The sequence below is a fragment of the Geotrypetes seraphini genome, chromosome 6 (assembly GCF_902459505.1).
Source record: "Geotrypetes seraphini chromosome 6, aGeoSer1.1, whole genome shotgun sequence".
NCBI classification, from domain to species: Eukaryota; Metazoa; Chordata; class Amphibia; order Gymnophiona; family Dermophiidae; genus Geotrypetes; species Geotrypetes seraphini.
The window spans coordinates 23,136,350-23,159,660 of NC_047089.1; the positions used below are offsets into that span (position 1 = coordinate 23,136,350).

Sequence of the window (23,311 nt, forward strand, 5' to 3'; positions counted from 1 at the left end):
GTGGATGCCTGGAATGCGCTCCCGAGAGAGGTGGTGGAGAGTAAAACTGTGACTGAGTTCAAAGAAGCGAGGGATGAACACAGAAGATTTAGAATCAGAAAATAATATTAAATATTGAACTAGGCCAGTTACTGGGCAGACTTGCATGGTCTGTGTCTGTGTATGGCCGTTTGGTGGAGGATGGGCAGGGGAGGGCTTCAATGGCTGGGAGAGTGTAGATGGGCTGGAGTAAGTCTTAACAGAGATTTTGACAGTTGGAACCCAAGCATAGTACCGGGTAAAGCTTTGGATTCTTGCCCAGAAATAGCTAAGAAGAAAAAATTAAAAAAAAAAAAATAATTTAAATTGAATCAGGTTGGGCAGACTGGATGGACCATTTGGGTCTTTATCTGACGCCATCTACTATGTTACTATGTTACTATGTAATTGCCCCCTCCTCAAAGAACCTAAACCTCCTCCCCCCTTTATTAGCCCCCACCCCACCCCCCTTGATCCACTCTATCCTGCTCCCCAATTCCATCTACTTCGTTGCCTGCAACTCTGTTCAATTAATACTTAACTGTATGTAACTATGTTTAATTAATGTGAACCGCCTAGAACTCACTGGGTATGGCGGTATAAAAAAATAAAGTTGTTATTATTATTATTATTATATGCTATAAAACAATTGATATAAATAATAAAACGAAGAAGATATAAGTATCACGAATTTCATTTAGGACCAATGGGATTCGTCTCAACCCAGCTTTATCCAAATGTAACATAACGTAACACTATTGGTATTCCGCAAAACCTTCCAGTTTTATGCATATAACAAAATAAGAAAACCAAACACAGGGGGGGGGGGGGGGTCTTTTACTAAGGTGCACTAGCTGATTTAGCGTGCGCTAAATGCTAACGCGTCCATAGAATCTAACGGGTACGTTAGCGTTTAGTGCGTGCTAAATCGGCTAGCGTGACTTAGTAAAAGGACCCCACAGCGAGCTACAAAATTGTAATCAATATAACAAAACATAAACATAAAATGATCCCTCGGATAATTCAGTAAAAAAAACGTACAATGCTTTGTAGCAAAAACAACCGCATTTAAAAATAAGCAGCACTTCCGCTGGGAGCCAGTGTAATTTGTGAAGGTAAGGTATTTAGTGTTTGTCTGCCCAAATTAAAAATTAAGCGAACAGCTGTGTTCTGAATCAAAGTGAGCCTTTTAAAATGCTTTATACAACCCGCTAGATCAGGGGTCCCCAAAGTCCCTCCTTGAGGGCTGAATCCAGTCGGGTTTTCAGGATTTCCCCAATGAATACGCACAATCTATGTGCATGCACTGCTTTCAATGCATATTCATTGGGGAAATACTGAAAACCCGACTGGATTTGGCCCTCAAGGAGGGACTTTGGGGACCCCTGCACTAGATAGACTATATTACAAAAGTCAAGTGCGAACAGTACCAAAGACTGCACCAAAAATGGAAAAACTGATCTTTCAAAACAACACCCAAGTGGAATGCAAGTCCATAGAGTATAAAAGCATAGTTCCATAAGGAAACCGCGCAGTACATTGGTGCACTGAAAATCACGCGCCGACAATCTGGCGCAGGACTTCAGCATGCCTCTGCAACTGATAAGTGTTCGCGCTCCCGTAGGGGTGTGTGTGTGGGAGAGAGAACCCTCCATTACACTGTAAACTGCCATTTTCAGGTAATCGGCAGTGTAGTGGAGGGGTTCCCCCTACACCCCCCCCATGTGAGCACAAACACTTGTCAATTTAATGGGGGGAACCCTCCTCCCACACCACCTCTGAGCGCTAACAGGAACACTTTGAACGCAGCGTGCTGCAGTTCCACGCAGGATTGTCGGCACGCCAATATCCCATGCGGCTTTTACGCGTCGCCAAAAGCATTTATGGACCCCAGCATTCACTTGATTTTGTATCGTTGGATTTCAATCTAAAAATTCCCCCCAAAGTTTCAATACAGGTTCTATAATATATACCATACCATTCAAATGGAGACAATCTTGGGTCCTAATGTCAACTGGATATATTCAAAATGGATGACTTACTTGGGTTTTTTTTTTCCCTAGTAAACTTAACCAAATAAATTAACCAGTTAATTTTAGTTAAATATACCTCACTGCATTTCAGCCTCAGATTATGAAAGGCAGACATAGGGGGAAATTCTATAAGAGGTGCTTAACTCACCCCCCCTTTATTTTTTTACTAAACTGCGATAGCGGTTATTAGCGCAGGGAGCTGTGCTGAATGCTCTGCGCTACTCCCGATGCTCATAGGAACTTCCTGCACTAATAACCGATATCGTGGTTTAGTAAAAGGGGGAGTCAGTTGGTAAATTGGCTTCAATAATGAATTTTAACAAACTCATAATTGAAGAAAAAAAAATGAAAATAACTGGAGGTAAGGGCAGGGCAGGATTAAACAATAGGCCCAGTAGGCATATACCTAGGCCCCGAAATGGTCAGGGGAGCCCGATGAAGGAGGGCATCAACATTGTTTTTTCCAAACGGCGATGGGCCCTTCCAGCATCGATCGGCAATGCAGGCCCCCCCATTGACGGAAAGTAAGATGAGCAAGCAACACGGGTAAGAAAGGCAACAGGAACTGTAATTGTGCAAGTGGTGCTGCTTGCCCAAAGCTTCCCTCTGACACAGCTTCCTGTTTCCGCCTGGGCGCATGGTAGGGTGGGGCGGGGCAGGGGGCCCAGTGTACTTGTGTGCCTAGGGGCCCTCGATGAATTAATCCTGCCCTGGGTAGGGGCCTATCTTCATAGGCGTGATTGTATAAAAGATAGGCACTTATCACATGCTGCCTAGCAGTGCCTGACACCAAAGTAGGTGTGTTTAAGGGTGGAGAAAGACTAAGACGCCTCTAGGTGCGATTCTCTAAAGGACATAGGCACCTATAATGTAGGCCTTTAAAACCCTGGTCTGCATTACAGGCACATAATATAGGCACCACTAAGTGTGATTCTGTAATGGGTGCCTATTTGTGATTGAATACACTGACGTTTGAGCGCAGGACAAAAGCGCTCCGACAAGGCTGCGCCAACAATTGCGTGCTGGGACGAATGTGTGCTGCCGCCTGAAGCTGTTATTACCGTTCCCGTTAGTGCTGTGAGGGGGACCCCCCCAGTATACTTTGAAATACTCGTTATCACGAGGGGGGTGGGGGTGTGTGTGGGGTTTGCCCCCTACACCGCCCATCAGAGTGGAAGAGCCGGTGTTCAGGGGAAGAGTGGGACTTTTCGGTGTATGGAGGGGTTCCCCCACACACACCCCTCAACGTGAGCACAAGTATTTGTCAGTGTAGTAGGGGGGTTCCCCCCACCCACCTCCCAGTGCTAACAGGAACGGTAATTGCTTCAGGTGGCAGCACGCATTCATCCCTATGCGCAATTGTCAGTGCGCCAATGTCCAGTGCGCTTTTGACCGGTCACTGTGTGATTGAAATGAAATAGGTGCCTAATTTTAGGCGCCTATCTTTTTTAGGGTAGTAAGGGTTGGGACGGGGGCCAGTCCATCCCTGGCACCATCGTGGTGGGAGCACCTGCACCCCCTGTCCTCTCCACCCCTTCCCTGCCGCACATCTACCCCCTCTTCCCCCATACCTCTAGTTGCTCACCGCTGCGAGTAACAACTTCAGCGTGCTCCTCACAACCACGTGGGCTCCTGCCGACATCGCTTCCGGGTGCCGCACATAGGAAGCGACATTGAAGGGAGAGGATGTGGTCACAGTGGTGAACGACTAGAGGTGCATGGAAAGGGGGCGCACGTGCGGCAGGGGAGGTCAGGGAAGGGATAGGGGGTGGAGACAGGGGGTGGGGGAGGGGCATCACCCTACTGGGCGCTTCTCATCCTCGTTACGCCATGGGCACCAAGTATAGAATTTGGCCCGTAAGGTCTCTGTTGAGCAATCAATCAGATGGTGATCATGGAGTTGCAAGGTGGAGATAGGATCTAGTGCAGTGGTGGGCAACGAGGGCCGGAATCCGGTTGGGTTTTTAGGATTTCCCCAATGAATATGCATGAGATCCAGTTGCATACAGTGGGAGGCAGTGCATGCAACTAGATCTCATGCATACTCATTGGGGGAAATCCTGAAAACCCAACTGGATTCCGGCCCTTGTTGCCCACCCCTGGTCTAGTGGATAAAGACAGAGTCCAAGCACTGGCACATGGTATGGACCAGGGGTGTCAAAGTCTCTCCTTGAGGGCCCCAATGAATATGCATTGAAAGCAGTGCATGCATATAGATCTCATGCATATTAATTGGGGGAAATCCTGAAAACCCAACTGGATTCTGGCCCTCGTTGCCCACCCCTGGTCTAGTGGATAAAGACTGAGTCCAAGCACTGGCACATGGTATGGACCAGGGGTGTCAAAGTCTCTCCTTAAGGGCCCCAATGAATATGCATTGAAAGCAGTGCATGCATATAGATCTCATGCATATTAATTGGGGGAAATCCTGAAAACCCAACTGGATTCTGGCCCTCGTTGCCCACCCCTGGTCTAGTGGATAAAGACTGAGTCCAAGCACTGGCACATGGCATGGACACACTCCTTTTGACTTTTGGTGCAAGACTAGGCCCACTGCTTTGTCTCCTTTTGTTTATCTTACTGAAACAGAGAGCTAACATGATTTCTTCTTTCTAACCTTCTGGAGTTGTTAAGAAGCCCAAGCACCTGGGATGTGCTTGGATGCCTTCCAACCTGCAGGTGGCCGACTGTTCATCTCAGAAGCATTACACCATATTCTGTTGGGATGAAAGCTGCTCAAGAATGCATCCAAATTATGATTATTTTTTATTAGCAGCGGTTTCATGAGTTGTTATCTGGCATAGCAAGAAGAGATGAATTATTAGCAAAAATGTTCTGCCTTCTTAAATGCGGTATTTGGTATTATTTTTGCTATGTAGCTAAGGGTGCAGGAGCCAGAGGCAGAGAGGAGGACCAGGCAGGGGAAAGGAGAGAGGGAAGGACTGTGAAGATGTTGTATACTGTTAGAATACAGTGTTTATTGTGGAAGAAATATCTGTGTTTGGGCCTTGTATAAACTTACATTTAGGGCCCGATTCTGGGCGTGGTGCCTCCCACGTGTCCTACAGATGCCTAAGGCCACTTAACTTCTTATGTTGAAGCCTTAGATATATAAAATCTCTATAGAAGGGTAAGTACTGCGGTGTAACAGAAGGGCTGTTATGGCTTAAACCTCCCTTGAATACCTCCTATTCCAATATGATTTATCAAGGATGTTTTCCAGGCCCTCAGAGGTGCCACCAACAGTTCAATATGCTTTCATAACTATTGGATTTATGCCCCCAATCGTCATCGGGTCCCTGGTAAGTTAAAAGGTGCAATATTTTTTGTATATTTTCAATAAATAAGTTGAATAAGTTAAATAAATTAAATAGTGAAAATTCTTTAAATAGTAGTGTTCACTTAACTTGGCTGGTTAGCCAAGAGGGACAGAGTCGCCAACATGTTTCACCCTGTTAAGGTTTACTCAGGGCACAATCCCTCAAAACTATACACTCATCACGACGTGGCCACCTGTAATGTGACCACCCGTAATCTTTGATCACATTACGGGTGGCCACGTCGTGATGTGTATAGTTTTGAGGGATTGTGCCCTGAGGAAACCTTAACAGGGTGAAACATGTTGGCGACTCTGTCCCTCTTGGCTAACCACCCAAGTTAAGTGAACACTACTATTTAAAGAATTTTCACTATTTAATTTATTTACCTTATTCAACTTATTTATTGAAAATATACAAAAAATATTGCACCTTTCAACTTACCAGGGACCCGATGACGATTGGGGGCATAAATCCAATAGTTATGAAAGCATATTGAACAGTTGGTGGCACCTCTGAGGGCCTGGAAAACATCCTTGATAAATCATATTGGAATAGGAGGTATTCAAGGGAGGTTTAAACCATAAGGCCACTTAACGGCATAAACCAAGCCTATGCTGGCCTTAGGCATCTGTAGGTGTGCCTAGATGCTTCTGTATGCGTGTGAATTATGCCTACATTGTAGGCATTGTTCACCGCAGCAATTAAAAAAAAAAGTGCATCCTGATTGGTCTGTTAGATGGCGGTAGGACGCCTATCGCCACGTACAATAGGGATGCCATTTTGAGAATCAGGCCCTTAGAGTGTAACATAGAAACATAGAAGATGACGGCAGAAAAGGGCTACAGCCCATCAAGTCTGCCCACTCTGCTTACCCACCCCCTGTCTATGCCTTAATGACCCAATTTCCTTATCTTGACCCTCGTAGGGATCCCACATGGGTATCCCATTTATTCTTAAAGTCTGGCACGCTGTCTGCCTCGATCACCTGCACTGGAAGCTTGTTCCAACGATCAACCACTCTCTCTGTGAAGAAATACTTTCTGGTGTCTGCAGCAGCCACTCTCTCCTCCTCTCCCTATTGGCTAAGGCTCTTAACATTTGCATCTCCTCTTCCTATAGGCTAAGGCTCTTTACACCTGCATTGTGATGTCATAGAACTTTCTGGTTACAGAAACATAGAAACATGATGGCAGATAAAGGCCAAATGACCCATCATAGAAACATAGAAGATGAGGGCAGAAAAGGGCTACAGCCCATCAAGTCTGCCCACTCTGCTTACCCACCCCCTGTCTATGCCCTAATGACCCAATTTCCTTATTTTGACCCTCCCATTTATTCTTAAAGTCTGGCACGCTGTCTGCCTCGATCACCTGCACTGGAAGCTTGTTCTAATGATCAACCACTCTCTCTGTGAAGAAATACTTTCTGGTGTCGCCCCTTAGACATACATGTCTAAGGGGCGTAGTTATCAATGTTAAGATGTGTTACTTTACCACTAATTCATGCTAATATGCCTTAACAGTAGTCCTCAATCCCAATTTGTGAAAGCTGGGATATGTAGGGTGAGGCAAAAAAGTATCCCCTTAAAAGTGTTTTTTGCCATTTTCTCAGCAACTACTTTGAATTTCAACAAGAAATTTTACATACTTACGTGTTACTATTAAACAACATTTAATTATCTTAAACTATGTTGATGTAGGTAACATTTTAGCATTGCTACCTAGCAATTTCTGTGCATTAAAATGTTTGAGCTTAAACGCGGTACAATAACATCATTTAAACAGCGGTTCCCAAACCTGTCCTGGGGGACCCCCAGCCAGTCAGGTTTTCAAGATATCCCTAATGAATATGCATGAGAGAGATTTGCATACTTGTCACTTCCATTATATGCAAATCTCTCTCATGCATATTCATTAGGGATATCTTGAAAACCTGACTGGCTGGGGGTCCCCCAGGACAGGTTTGGGAACCACTGATTTAAACGCTACAATTAGAATTTCTCAGTCACTGTGATTGCATGAAGTATCCACCCCCGACTTTTCACACAGGCCTTCGGTCGCATTAGGAAGTTCTTAACAGCCTTATCGATTATTCCATATGGCAGGCTTGATGGACCATTGGTCTGACCCAGTAAGGCTATTCTTATGTTCTAGATCAGGGCTGCCCAAGTCCGGTCCTCGAGATCTACAGGCAGGCCAGGTTTTCAGGATATCCACAATGACTATGCATGAGAAAGATTTGCCTTCTTGGTATGCGAATCTCTCTCATGCATATTCATTGTGGATATCCTGAAAACCTAGCCTGCCAGTAGATCTCAAGGACTGGACTTGGGCAGCCCTGTTCTAGATCATCTGTAGCACTTCCTTGAGTTCAGTGATTGTTTGAGGTTTTGGTTGGAGCCTATGATAAGCCTTCAATATTGCTTCCCATGTCACTGTAACATCATTAACCATAAGCTGGAACATTTGTTTTTTTATTATTATTATTTCAAATGTGAGATACAGTGCAAATATTTTTTTGAATGTGTGAAAATCATTGGGTGGTCATGCTAAAAAGTCTGTAACTTCATTGTGTTTAAATATAATCTTATTCCACTCAGCACATAAACACAGATCGTAACAAAAATAAAGCTGCAAAATTTCACATTGAGATTGCAACCCCCCCTCCCCCACAAACCCCGCCCCCCAAAACTCTACGATTACTTTATTTGCTTCAACCTGTACATATCTAAAACTCAAACATGCATTGAAGGGGTGTGATCTGCTTTGGGCAGGATTAGGGCAAGATTAAAAAATAAATATGCATTCACCATTTTAAAAGGGGAATGCACAGAGAAAGTTTGGGACCACTTCCCTATCAGGGGAGGCTAAAGTGGCTAGGGCTCTTCAGCTTGGAAAGACGGCTCAGGGGTGATATGATAGACATCTGTAAAATACTGAGTGGAGTGAAAAGGGTAGATATGAATTGCTTGTTCACTCTTCCCCCCCAAATACTAGGACTAGGGAGCACGCGATAAAGCTACTAAGTAGTAGGTTTAAAACACATCAGAGAAAATATTTCGTCACTCAATGTATAATTAAATTCTGGAATTTGTTGCCAGAAAATGTGGTGAAATCAGTTAGCTTAGCAGGGTTTAAAAAAGGCTTGGATAATTTCCTAAAAGGGAAGTTCATAGGCCATTATTGAGATGGCTTGGAAAAATCCACTGCTTATTCCTAGGATAAGCAGCTTAAAATCTGTTTAACTACTTGTGATCTAGCTAGGTGCTTGGGACCTGGGTTGACTACTGTTAGATTTATAACAGGGATCTCAAAGTCCCTCCTTGAGGGCTGCAATCCAGTCGGGTTTTCAGGATTTCCCCAATGAATATGCATTGAAAGCAGTGCATGCACATAGATCTCATGCATATTCATTGGGGAAATCCTGAAAACCCGACTGGATTGCGGCCCTCAAGGAGGGACTTTGAGACCCCTGATTTCTAAGATCATTCTGGGACAGACACTTTAAAGAACTTAAAAATTGCCACAGACCAAATGTCCATCTAGCCCAGTGTCCTGCCTTTAACAAATCCCAAAATGTAGCAAGCTTCCGTGCTACTTACTGTGTTTTAATAATGGTTTATGGACTTTGCCTTGAGGAATTTGTTCAAACTTTTTTTAAACCCAGCTATGCTAACTGCTTTGGCCACATCCTCTGACAATGAGTTCCAGAGCATAACTATGCACTGAGTGAAAAATATGTTAAAAGTATTGCTATGCAGCTTGATCACATGTGCCCTAGTCTTTGTACTTTTAAATGAGTAAACAAATGATTTGCGTTGACTTGTTCGGGTTGACTCAGGATTTTGTAAGTCTTTATCATATCCTATAACCTCTTTAACCTTTCCTCATATGAATCATATGAGGTGAGCATGATTGCATAGTTTAAATAGCAAAATCTCTGGAGGGGCTGCGGGCCTGAAAGTTCATTGAATGGAGTACAAGGAAGGTGGTTTGCCCAGCACACCTAATACTCTTCCAGCAATCCTGGTTATTTTCTTTATTTACCTTGAGATTTATGTCAGCTGCTCCCCCGTGAGTTTGTCATACATTTGTTTGCCTTGACTAGATTGTAAGATTCATAGAGACCGGGTTTTGAAAAGTCCATCCTGGCAGCCGGACAGTCCTCTAAAAAGAGGACATGTCTGGATTTTTCCGGACATCTGGTAATCCTAGTTATAGAATATGGGTCTTAGCACTCTTTAGAAAAACAGCCTTAAATTAGGCTTTAATCAGATCACGTAAAAACAAGGAGATATTAAACTATACTAAAATAGACCTAGTGTGCATGTAATATTGAAAGATTTGGTTTTAATAACTAGGAAAGCAGCCAGAAGATCCAACTGTTTCTAATACTGTGGGTCAAAAGTCAGATTTTATATACTTAGAGCAGTTTTCCACTAAAAAAAAAAAAAAAAAAGCCATAAATCAGACAAGGCAGTTTCTTGGTAGTTCAGCAGACACAAGGCACAGGAACTTTGTCTATTCAACAATTATGAGCCCAGGACTCCATTTCTCATTAAAAGCAGATTGGCAAAGGTATGACATGTTATAATGAAAAATTTGGAAAATAAGAGAGAAAACAAGATCAAACTTTAAGGATGACTAAGAATTTGGTCAAAATCCATATGCTGGAACTAGAAAAGTTGTCCATTTAATCCAAATGTGAAAACAGTATGGGCAGTGAATTAGCTACTGGTGCACTTGGAGGAGAGTGGCGCAGTGGTCAGAGCTACAGCCTCACCACCTTGAGGTTGTGGGTTCAAATCCTGTGCTGCTCCCTGTGACCTTGGGCAAGTCACTTAGGGCTTCTTTTACAAAGATGTGCTAGTGTTTTTAGCGCGCGCCAGCCAAAAAACTACCGCCTGCTCAAGAGGAGGCGGTAGCGGCTAGCGCGCGTTAAGGCCCTAACGGAGCCCTAACTCCTCCACTGCCAGGGCAGGATTAACCAATAGGCCTAGTAGGCACGTGCCTAGGGCCCAAAATGGTCAGGGGGGCCCGATGAAGGAGAGCATCAACATTGTTTTTTCCAAACGGCGATAGGCCCCTCCAGCATCGATCGGAAACACGAGCCCCCCCCCCTCCGATCGGCAACGCGCCCCCCCCCCCCGATCAGCAACGGAAATTAAGATAAGCAAGCAATGCAGGTATGAAAGGCAACAGGAACTGTAATTTTGCAAGCGGTGCTGCTTGCCCAAAGCTTCCCTCTGACGCAGCTTCCTGTTTCCGCCTGGGCGCATGGTGGGGTGGGGCGGAGCAGGGGGCCCAGTGTACTTGTGTGCCTAGGGGCCCTCGACGAATTAAACCTGCCCTGTCCACTGCACCAGATACATTAGATAGATGTGAGTCCACCGGGACAGACAGGGAAAATGCTTGAAGTAACTGCATGTAAACCACTTTGAGCGTGGTTACATAACTACAAAAAGGCAGTATACAAGGCCCAGTTCCCCCAAATAACTTGCCAAGTTTTGGTCTCTACTTAAATCTTCCATTTGCGAGTTGCACATACCTATACAGGCTCAAGTCTTTACTAAGTTAGGTGGGGGCCACTTTGGTTCCAAGGGGGCTGAAGGAGAGCCAAGTATCTTTCCACCCTGTTGACCAGGGTGTGCTAATGACATCATATTAGAGGTCTGCACGGGAACGGGGATCACGGGAATCCCCTCCTAACCCACGGGGACCCCCTTCTAGCCAACGGGACTCCTACGGGGATGGAAGGTTTTGGAAGCAGGGTTCGCCATATAATATAATGGACACGTCAGCCTTAGTAAAAGAGGGGGTTTATAAGTTAATTACCTGAACAGAAAACAAAAAAAGGGTTCCACCAAAGAGATTCCACAAGGAAAACAGCAGCACAAACACAAAATAAACTGTGGAATTGATGATCCTGTCAGAAGTAATTGCTGCTTTTTATGGGGACGGAGGTAATTCCTTGCGTGGATGGGTGGGGACGGAGAGGATCCTGACGGGGACGGGTGGGGACGGAGAGGATCCTGGCGGGGACGGAGAGGATCCTGACGGGGACGGGTGGGGACGGAGAGGATCCTGGCGGGGACGGAGAGGATCCTGACGGGGATGGGTGGGATTTCTGTCTCCGGGCAACTCTCTACATCATATCCCCTTGGGTTTCTCTTTTAATCCCACATACCCTTGTATTTTTCAAAAATGGGCATTTTCCCACTGCCGACTTTGGGCGTCTATCGCCCTATGCCCAAATCAGACTTAAACGTACGTTTTGATTATGCACAAACCATCTTTATTCAAAGCCTTTACAAATGGTTTCATCAGGCCTAGCTTTATATGTAGTGGTGGCAGTAGGATTCTATCTCGTGCTACCAAAGGTTAGAACATAAGAAGTTGCCTTCACTGGGTCAGACCAGAGGTCCATCTCGCCCAGTGGTCCGCTCCCGTGGTGGCCCATCAGGTCCGCGACCTGTGAAGTGGTTTCTGACCACTTCTATAACCTACCTCAAGTTCTATCTGTACCCCTCTATCCCCTTATCCTCCAGGAACCTATCCAAACCTTCCTTGAACCCCTATACCGAGTTCTGGCCTATCACTTCCTCCGGAAGTGCGTTCCATGTGTCCACCACCCTCTGGGTAAAAAAGAACTTCCTAGCATTTGTTCTAAACCTCTCCCCTTTCAATTTCTCTGAGTGCCCCCTAGTGCTTGTGGCTCCCCACAGTTTGAAGAATCTGTCCTTATTTACTTTCTCTATGCCCTTTAGGATTTTGAAGGTTTCTATCATGTCCCCTCTAAGTCTCCTCTGCTCCAGGGAGAACAGCCCCAGCATTTTTAACCTTTCAGCGTATGAAAAATTTTCCATACCTTTTATCAGTTTAGTCGCCCTCCTCTGCACTCCCTCGAGTACCGCCATGTCCTTCTTGAGGTATGGCGACCAGTATTGAACACAGTACTCCAGGTGCGGGCGTGATACCTTTTTTGATGATGCCCAGCATTCTGTTTGCTTTCTTTGAAGCTGTCGCACACTGCGCCGATGGTTTCAGTGATGTGTCGACCATCACCCCCAGGTCCCTTTCAAGGTTACTCACCCCTAGCAGTGTTCCCCCCATTTTGTAGCTGAACATCGGGTTCTTTTTCCCTACATGCATGACCTTGCATTTCTCTACGTTAAAATTCATTTGCCACTTTTTTGCCCAGTCTTCCAGTCTCGTTAGGTCCCTTTGCAGGTCTTCACAGTCTTCCGTGTTTCTAACCCTGCTGTAGAGTTTGGTGTCATCAGCAAATTTGATAACCTCACATTTTGACCCCGTCTCCAGATCATTAATAAATATATTGAACAGTAGAGGTCCCAGCACCGACCCCTGTGGAACTCCGCTCGTGACCCATTGCCAATCTGGTTCATTGAGTACATTTTGTCCTCTGACCACCATATATTCCCTCGGAGGCCAATCATTTATTCCCCCCCAATGTTCGGCTCTATTATCCCAAAGGATGGGATGGATCTACTATCAGATCTAAGAAACTAGAACTGATGCAATTTTCTGAATCAGTGCCCAAATAACCCCAGGAACAGGTCAAAAACCCAAGGCACCAAGAAAAAAATGTGGGTTTTTTTTTTTCCTTGTTGGCCTGTGTTAATTGTTACACTGAATCAATAAATTATATTACAACCTGCTGAAACTCCGGTTTCCTCTAAGTCTGCTAGAATTATGTACAACTAAGGGCTCCTTTTACAAAGGTGCATTAGGGCCTTAATGCGTGGAAAAGCGTGCGCTAAAATACCGCGCGCTAGCCGCTACCACCTCCTCTTGAGCAGGCGGTAGTTTTTCAGGTAGCGCGCGCTAAAAACGCTAGCGCACCTTTGTAAAAGGAGCCCTAAGTGGCTCGTAACAGCTGCATGTGCTTTGGAAATGTTCCCTAAACCTACAGCAAAGAATTTTGCCCCAAACAAAAGCAGCAAGAGAAGCTGTGCCAGATCATACCAGCGACCCAGTTCCCCAAATAGGGTAATTATCCTCTACTATGTCTCATGCATATTAAAAAGGCTTAAATGACCAGCAAAGTATATGTACAGTATAATGGCTCCATCTAAACGGGATCAAAGTAAAGAATGCTGGGGGGGGGGGGGGGGGAAATGCCCTCAATAGACACAAGACGAGTAATTATTTGCCTGTGATGTATTCAAAGAACCAAGTGACCCCCTAAGTCTGGCAATGAGCAGGTTACCTTTTTCAACCATTAATAAAGTTTAATTTTCAAATGCAAATTAGCAGAGTATCTAATTACATGACAGCTTTGCTTTTCTATTTGGGGGTTTTTTAATTTTATTTTGGCAAGTCTCATGCCAGAAAAAGGTCCATCATGGATCATTCACATCGGACAAATTTCAAATATCCATTCAGAATGGAACCAAAAACAAGCCTAAAACATTGTGATGATCATGCCTCAATTTCAAACCTACTGTCAGAGAGACAATATTTTCAAAGATAGGAAAATAATGCAATATACATGCTGACCAGTTTTCAGCAAAGCAATGAAGAAAATAAAGCATGCTGTTTTTTTAAAAAAGACTTTTTTTTGTAATTGTTTATTTATAACAAAAACCAATATAGAGAAACAGCAGTATAGAAACATAGAAATAGACGGCAGATAAGGGCCACGGCCCATCTAGTCTGCCCACCCCAATGACCCTCCCTTACCTTTCTCTGTGAATAGATCCCACGTGTCTATCCCATTTGGCCTTAAAATCAGGCACGCTGCTGGCCTCAATAACCTGAAGTGGAAGACTATTCCAGCGATCAACCACCCTTTCGGTGAAAAAGAATTTCCTGGTGTCCCCGTGCAGTTTCCCGCCCCTGATTTTCCACGGATGCCCCCTTGTTGCCGCGGGACCCTTGAAAAAGAAGATATCTTCTTCCACCTCGATGCGGCCCATGAGATACTTGAATGTCTCGATCGTGTCACCCCTCTCTCTGCATTCCTCGAGTGAGTACAGCTGCAACTTATCCAGCCATTCCTCGTATGGGAGATCTTTGAGTCCCGAGACCATCCGGGTGGCCATTCTCTGAACCGACTCGTCTCAGCACATCCTTACGGTAATGCGACCTCCAGAATTGCACACAGTATTCCAGGTGGAGCCTCACCATGGATCTATACAATGGCATAATGACTTCAGGCTTACGGCTGACGAAACTCCTGCATATGCTACCTATGAGTTGCCTTGCCTTGGATGAAGCTTGCTCTACTTGATTGGCAGTCTTCATGTTCTCACTGACAATCACCCCTAAGTCTCGTTCTGCTTCAGTTCTTGTTAGGATCTCGCCATTAAGGGTGTAAGTCTTGCATGGATTTTGGCTGCCCAGGTGCATGACTTTGCATTTTTTGGCATTGAAGCTGAGTTGCCAGGACCTAGACCAGCGCTCCAGTAGGAGTAGGTCGTGCATCATGTTGTCGGACATTGAATTTATGTCTGTTGTGCTTTTGCCCACTACATTGCTTAGTTTGGCGTCATCGGCGAATAATGTTGTTTTACCTCGCAGCCCTTCTGCCAAGTCTCTTATAAAGATGTTGAATAGGATCGGGCCCAGGACCGAGCCCTGCGGCACTCCACTGATTACCTCTGTCATTTCGAAGAGGGTGCTGTTCACCACTACCCTCTGAAGCATACCTCCAAGCCAGTTCCCAACCCATTTCGTCAATGTGTCGCCCAATCCTATAGAACTCATCTTGCTCAGCAACCTGCGGTGTGGTACGCTATCGAATGCTTTTCTGAAGTCCAGGTATATGATGTCCAGGGACTCCCCAACATCCAGCTTCCTCGTCACCCAGTCAAAGAAGCTGATCAGGTTGGATTGGCAGGATCTCCCTGCATGTTGACGGGGATCCCGTAGATTCTCCTCGTTCAGGATCGTATCCAATTGGCGTTTGATTAGAGTTTCCATTAGTTTGCACACTATCACCGGTCTGTAGTTTGCAGTCTCCATCTTGGAGCCTTTCTTGTGGAGTGGAATGACATTAGCCGTCTTCCAGTCCAACGGGACGTTACCCGTACTAAGGGAGAGATTAAAGAGCGTGGATAGCGGTTCCGCCAAGACATCACACAACTCCCTGAGCACCCTGGGGTGTAGGTTGTCAGGCCCCATTGCCTTGTTAACCTTAAGCTTTGACAGCTTGCAGTAGACACCGCTGGGTGTAAACTCGAAATTACTAAACAGGTCATCTGTGTCAACCCTTGTCTGTAGCTGAGGGCCGAGTCCTGGCGCCTCGCGGGTGAAGACTGAGCAGAAGTATTCATTTAACAAGTTGGGCTTTTTCCGAGTCAGCTTCTACATAGTCTCCGTCTGGTTTCCTAAGACGTACTATACCTCCTGAGTTCTTATTTCTGTCACTGAAATACCTGAAGAAGGATTTATCTCCTTTCTGGATGTTCTTCGCTAGAGACTCCTCCATGTGGAATTTGGCCTCCCTAACTGTTGTTTTGACGGCTTTTGACTTGGCCAGATAGACTTCCCTAGAGTCGTTTCCCTGATTGTTTGTAAGAGATGAATGCTTTTTTCTTCTCCTTGATGAGGTCCGAAATCTCCGCAGAGAACCATTGTGGCTTATTGTTCCTTCGCCGTTTACTTACTGATTTAACATAGCGGTTTGTTGCTTCTTGTATGGTGGCTTTCAAAGTCAACCACATTTCTTCCACATTATCGGTTTCTGCTTGGCTTTGTAGCGCCTGGTGAACGAAGTCTCCCATTTCTTTGAAGTTTGTGTCCTTGAATTTGAGGACCTTGGTCAGTGTGGTAGATTTAGTGAAACCTTTCCTGAGATTGAACCATACCATGTTGTGGTCACTGGAGGCCAATGTGTCGCCCACCGAGACCTCTGTGACACTTTCTCCATTGGTAAGTATCAGGTCCAGTATTGCCTGATCCCTTGTTGGTTCCAACACCAGTTGCCTGAGTCTTGCTCCCTTCAACCCCATCCCTCAACTACCACCCCTATCCTTCCCTCCCCCCCCTGGTAACAGCATGTAGAATCACACAACTCCCAAGATCCATATAATCCCACTGATGAGCTTCGTAGCACCCAGGAAGTTGGAAAGAGAAGAAAGAACAAAATCAAAAAAGTAAGCACAAAACCAGTAAGAGATAAACCCCCAATGCCCCCAAACCATGCCCAGTACCATCACTTCAGCTCACATCCAATCCCTCCACTACCAGGTATCTCCCCCAAGTGTGTGGCGCAGTGGTTAAAAGATACAGCCTCAGCACCCTGGGGCTATGGGTTCAAACCCACGCTGCTCCTTGTGACCCTGGGCAAGTCACTTAATCCCCCCATTGCCCCAGGTAAATTAGGTAGATTGTGAACCCGCTGGGACAGACAGGGAAAAATGCTTGAGTGCCTGAATAAACTCATGTAAACCGTTCTGAGCTCCCCTGGGAGAATGGTATAGAAAATCGAAAGAATAAATAAATAAATAAATATCATGATTTTGCTGCCATTTTCTTGTAAACAAGGCTGAAAGCCTTTAGTGCTCACATACCCACCCCAATTTCTCTCTCATTAAGGTCAAAGTAGGTGTAATAGTGCCACTAGCGAGCCACAGTCAGCCTAAAGAATTTTTGTAACCACATTAGTGATAAAATATGTATCACAAAAAGTAGGGACACATATCATTCCCAAATCCTCCCCCTCCCCCTTCCCCCCTCACATTTCAAACCTGGGGACAAAGGAAGGATCTGACTTATTAAACTGGTTTTCCCTTGAGTCCATAAGAATAGCCTTACTGGGTCAGACCAAAGGTCCATCAAGCCCAGTAGCCCATTCTCACGGTGGCCAATCCAGGTCACTAGTACCTGGCCAAAACTCAAAGAGTAGCAACATTCCATGCTACTGATCCAGGGCAAGCAGTGGCTTCCCCCATGTCTTTCTCAACAACAGACTTTTCCTGTTAGGTCCTAGCTCACGCTTGCTGCCTAACACCAGCTCTGACATATTGTAATCACAAAATGGAAAATAAAATTATTATTTTTTTGTCAGTTTTCATCCGGGGAGGGGGAATTGATGATGGGAGGGAGGAAATGGGGGAATGAATAGGGGGAACTATGGTTTAATATAAAATGTTTGATGGAATTATAGAATTTATATAATATATGGATTAGAATTTTAACATTTATAAATTATTTATTACTAGTCATTAAGCCCGTTACATTAACGGGTGCTAGAATATGTCTGCCTGTCTTTCTTTATTTCTGTCTCTCTCTTCCTCCCGCTATCTTTCTTCCTGTCTGTCTCTCTCCCTGGCCCCCTTTGTCTGTCTGTCTTTCTGTCTCTCCCTGCCCCTGTATCTTTCTTCTTTTCTTTCTGTCTCCCTTCCTCCCACTGTCTGTCTTTCTTTCTATCTGTCTGTCTCTCTCCCAGCCTCCTATGCAGCAGCATTTCTCTCCCCCCCACTTCCCTGTGCAGCCACAGCAGCATTCCCTCCCTCTCCATTTCCCTCCCTCCACACCTCTTCCCTGTGCAGCAGCAGTGTTTTCCCTTCCCCCCCTTTTCCCTTCTCACGGTCTAGGCAGCTTCTTTAGTCCGTTGCTGCCCCCCCTTCCCTTTCCTTCCTGCCGGTCCCGACAAACCTGCCGACTCCAGGCTGCAGCACTCTGCACACGCTGCTTCGGGGCCTTCTACTGCCCTGATTTACTCTGCCGCGTCTCTGATAATGTCATCAGAGACATGGCAGAGTAAATCAGGGCAGTAGAAGGGCCCGAAGCAGCGTGTGCAGAGTACTGCAGGCTGCTGGAGTAGGCAGGTTTGGAGTCGGGACCACGGGAAGGGGGAGGGGCGGCAAGACGTCGGGAGAACTGAGTTACTGAAGAGCAGGGAGTCCCGCAATGGCGGCCAGTGCTGCGAGTGTAGCAGGTTTGGAGTCAGGACCATGGGAAGGGGGAGGGGGAGGGGAGGCAAGACGTCGGGAGAACTGAGTTACCGAAGAGCAGGGAGTCCAGCAATGGCGGCCAGTGCTGAGAGTGTAGGTAGGAGCTGGGGACTCGTGCATGCGCACTCCTGCTTGGCCACGGACCTACAGAACATGGAACAGGGAATACAGAACACGAAAGTTGGAGTGCGCATGCGCGGCTAGCGTTTTATTATATAGGATTTGTAATTAATCATTCTGTATAATTTATAAATATTTTTATTTTATTCATTTAATAAAATGTTTGAATGTAAATTGTATGGGGGTATGTAGAAAGTAATGGATTAGGTCATTTGGAAATATATTTTGGAGGAATGATAGAAATATGTATGGAACTATTATTATTGTGAATCTAACTGTATTGAATTGATCCTACATGGCATCCTTCCTGCCGTTATCCCTCTATCCTGGAACTCCCCAACCCCTACTTCCTCCAGATCCTCCCAAATTTTTAAACTATCCTTCCCTTCCATAAAAGGTATTTCCCATGTAGGCAAACTTGGGTCATCCCTCCCCTTTAGAATCACTGAGATCTGGAATAACCTCACCTCCCCTCTCCGAACCAAGCTCCCTCCAACTCTTCCACAAACACCTAAAAACCTGGCTATTCTCAAAACTGTAACACTTCCCCCCTCTTAGGCCTCTCACCTTCCCCCTTTACACCTAACTCTTTAATCTCTCCACTGTAGTTCCTCTCTCATCTTTCTTCCTGTAAACCGTGCCGAGCTCCGCATTCGTGGAGATGGTGCGGTATATAAACCCAAGGTTTAGTTTAGTTTAGAATATCTCTCTATTATATTATTGTATACTTGTTTGATTCCTTCAATAAAATGTTATAAATTAAAATTATTTTTTCTACCTTTTGTTGTCTGATCATTTTATTATTCAAATCATGTTGGTCCCAGGCTCTGGTTTCTGTTTGTCTTCTGTTAACTCGCTCACCAGGGTCTCCTAAAGCTGTGTTCAAAAGTGGTCATATGAGGGTCCTTGAGCTCTTACCACTATCTATTTTCTAGGGCTCACGTGCTAATCGTTTAGCGCATGGCAATGCTGATGCGCTGATTAGTGGATCGGTAGCATGGAATATTGCTACACCTTGGGTTTTGGCCAGGTACTAGTGACCTGGATTGGCCACCGTGAGAACGGGCTACTGGGCTTGATGGACCATTGGTCTGACCCAGTATGGCTATTCTTATGTGAGCCAAATATAGGGCAATCAAGCCTTTGTAACATCACTGCTGAGGTTGGCTTTGAGGCACTGTGGAATGAGGCATTATGACATCACAATCTCAGCTCTGGAATGTTTCTCTCATTGGGGTTCTGGAATCTTGCTATTCTTTGAGATGCTGGAATGTTGCTGCTTTTGGGGTTTTTTGCCAGGTATTAGGGACCTGGATTGGCCACTGTGAAGACGGGCTACTGGGCTTGATGGACCATTAGTCTGACCCAGTAAGGCTATTCGACAAAAAAACACCCGGGTTTTACTTCCATTGAGAGCAGAGTGAGACATCCGGGTTTTACTTCCATTGACAATAGATTGAGACAACCTGGTTTTACTTCCATTGACAATAGATTGAGACACCCGGGTTTTACTTCCACCGAGAGCAGATTGAGACACCCGGGTTTTATTTCCACCGAGAGCAGATTGAGTCATCCGGGTTTTACTTCCATTTAAAGTAAGGAAGGAAGATTGAGACACCAGGGTTTTACTTCCACCAAGAGCAGATTGAGACACCCGGGTTTTATTTCCACTGAGAGCAGATTGAGACATCCGGGTTTTACTTCCACTTGGAGCAGATTGAGACACCCGGGTTTTATTTCCACTGAGAGCAGATTGAGACATCCGGGTTTTACTTCCATTTAGAGCAGATTGAGACACCCGGGTTTTATTTCCACTGAGAGCAGATTGAGACATCCGGGTTTTACTTCCATTTAAAGTAAGAAAGGCAGATCGAGACACCCGGGTTTTACTTCCATTGAGAGCAGATTGAGACACCCGGGTTTTACTTCCACTGAGAGCAGATTGAGACACCCGGGTTTTACTTCCACTGAGAGCAGATTGAGACACCCGGGTTTTACTTCCACTGAGAGCAGATTGAGACACCCGGGTTTTACTTCCACCGAGAACAGATTGAGACATCCGGGTTTTACTTCCACCGAAAGCAGATTGAGACATCCCGGTTTTACTTCCATCGAGAGCAGATTGAGACACCCGGGTTTTACTTCCACCGAAAGCAGATTGAGACATCCCGGTTTTACTTCCATCGAGAGCAGATTGAGACACCCGGGTTTTACTTCCACCGAGAGCAGATTGAGACACCCGGGTTTTACTTCCACCGAGAGCAGATTGAGACATCCGGGTTTTACTTCCACTGAGAGCAGATTGAGACACCCGGGTTTTACTTCCACCGAGAGCAGATTGAGACATCCCGGTTTCACTTCCACCGAGAGCAGATTGAGACATCCCGGTTTCACTTCCACTGAGAGCAGATTGAGACACCCGGGTTTTACTTCCACTGAGAGCAGATTGAGACACCCGGGTTTTACTTCCACTGAGAGCAGATTGAGACACCCGGGTTTTACTTCCACTGAGAGCAGATTGAGACACCCGGGTTTTACTTCCACTGAGAGCAGATTGAGACACCCGGGTTTTACTTCCACTGAGAGCAGATTGAGACACCCGGGTTTTACTTCCACCGAGAGCAGATTGAGACACCTGGGTTTTATGTCCACCGAGAGCAGATTGAGTCATCCGGGTTTTACTTCCATTTAAAGTAAGGAAGGAAGATTGAGACACCCGGGTTTTACTTCCACTGAGAGCAGATTGAGACATCCGGGTTTTACTTCCACTTAGAGCAGATTGAGACACCCGGGTTTTATTTCCACTGAGAGCAGATTGAGTCATCCGGGTTTTACTTCCATTTAAAGTAAGGAAGGAAGATTGAGACACCCGGGTTTTACTTCCATTGAGAGCAGATTGAGACACCCAGGTTTTATTTCCACTGAGAGCAGATTGAGACACCCGGGTTTTATTTCCACTGAGAGCAGATTGAGACATCCGGGTTTTACTTCCACTTAGAGCAGATTGAGACACCCGGGTTTTATTTCCACTGAGAGCAGATTGAGACATCCGGGTTTTACTTCCATTTAAAGTAAGAAAGGCAGATCGAGACACCCAGGTTTTACTTCCATTGAGAGCAGATTGAGACACCCGGGTTTTACTTCCACTTGAGAGCAGATTGAGACACCCGGGTTTTACTTCCACTTGAGAGCAGATTGAGACACCCGGGTTTTACTTCCACTGAGAGATTGAGACACCTGGGTTTTACTTCCACCGAGAGCAGATTGAGACACCCCGGTTTTACTTCCACCGAAAGCAGATTGAGACATCCCGGTTTTACTTCCACCGAAAGCAGATTGAGACATCCCAGTTTTACTTCCACTGAGATCAGATTGAGACATCCGGGTTTCACTTCCACCGAGAGCAGATTGAGACACCCGGGTTTCACTTCCACCGAGAGCAGATTGAGACACCCGGGTTTTACTTCCACCGAGAGCAGATTGAGACACCCGGGTTTTACTTCCACCGAGAGCAGATTGAGACATCCCGGTTTTACTCCCACCGAGAGCAGATTGAGACATCCCGGTTTTACTTCCACCGAGAGCAGATTGAGACATCCCGGTTTTACTTCCACCGAGAGCAGATTGAGACATCCCGGTTTTACTTCCACCGAGAGCAGATTGAGACACCCGGGTTTTACTTCCACCGAGAGCAGATTGAGACATCCGGGTTTCACTTCCACCGAGAGCAGATTGAGACATCCGGGTTTTACTTCCACCGAGAGCAGATTGAGACACCCGGGTTTTACTTCCACCGAGAGCAGATTGAGACACCCGGGTTTTACTTCCACTGAGAGCAGATTGAGACACCCGGGTTTTACTTCCACTGAGAGCAGATTGAGACATCCGGGTTTTACTTCCACCGAGAGCAGATTGAGACATCCCGGTTTTACTTCCACCGAGATCAGATTGAGACATCCGGGTTTCACTTCCACCGAGAGCAGATTGAGACATCCGGGTTTCACTTCCACCGAGAGCAGATTGAGACATCCGGGTTTCACTTCTACCGAGAGCAGATTGAGACATCCGGGTTTCACTTCTACCGAGAGCAGATTGAGACATCCGGGTTTTACTTCCACCGAGAGCAGATTGAGACACCCGGGTTTTACTTCCACATAGAGCAGATTGAGACACCCGGGTTTCACTTCCACATAGAGCAGATTGAGACACCCGGGTTTTACTTCCACTGAGAGCAGATTGAGACACCCGGGTTTTACTTCCACATAGAGCAGATTGAGACACCCGGGTTTTACTTCCATTGAGAGCAATGGAAGTAAAACCCGGATGTCTCAATCCGTCCTCCTTTGTCTGGAGCCATACGGTAACCCTAGGTTAGAGCCGCTGTCTCTCTCTCCCCCACCCCACCGATCATCATCGTTACTGGGCTTCCCCCGACGCTCACAGCATGCTCGACGCCAGTCGCTCGGACAGATCCGTCTTTGACGGCGAGGCCGAGAACGCGCGCGCGCGACTCCGTCACAGTCGCGCCAGGGCTTTGGCCTACAGTAACCCCGGCGACCTTTGCCCCGGTTCCGACGTCTCCTCCGCGTCTCGTGAACGCCCGCCTTCCCCCTCCCCCCCATCCAACATGGCGGCCTTCAGCAAGTCAATCCCCCACAGCTGCTACGAGATCGGCCATACCTGGCAGCCGTCCTGCACCGTCGCCTCCCTCAACATCTTGCAGGGGGCTCTGGAGGAGGCTTTCAAGATCTACGGGACCCTGTACCTGGTGAGCGGGCCGGGGAAGGGTCACGGCTAGGACAGGGAAGGACGTGAGGGGAGGGGCGCGTCTCCGATCTCCTCCCCCCCTACCTCATTCAGAAGTGCGACTTTTCCTTTCAGAAGCTCTTTGAAAGGTG

The 23,311-nt window shown here is 46.1% G+C and overlaps 1 protein-coding gene across 2 annotated transcripts in view; it reads left to right on the plus strand.

Moving 5' to 3' along the window:
- Nucleotides 1-22,681: 22,681 nt before the first annotated feature.
- The window catches only part of TMEM135 (transmembrane protein 135), a 342,691-nt gene continuing 342,061 nt past the window's right edge, over nt 22,682-23,311 (plus strand). Inside the window, exon 1 of one of the 2 annotated variants that reach the window (XM_033948492.1) lies at nt 22,682-23,181. In XM_033948492.1, coding sequence (XP_033804383.1) covers nt 22,858-23,181 — 324 coding nt within the window. In that variant the 5' untranslated portion in view covers nt 22,682-22,857. The remainder of the gene's footprint in view (nt 23,182-23,311) is intronic. The other variant, XM_033948491.1, reaches the window with a different exon arrangement.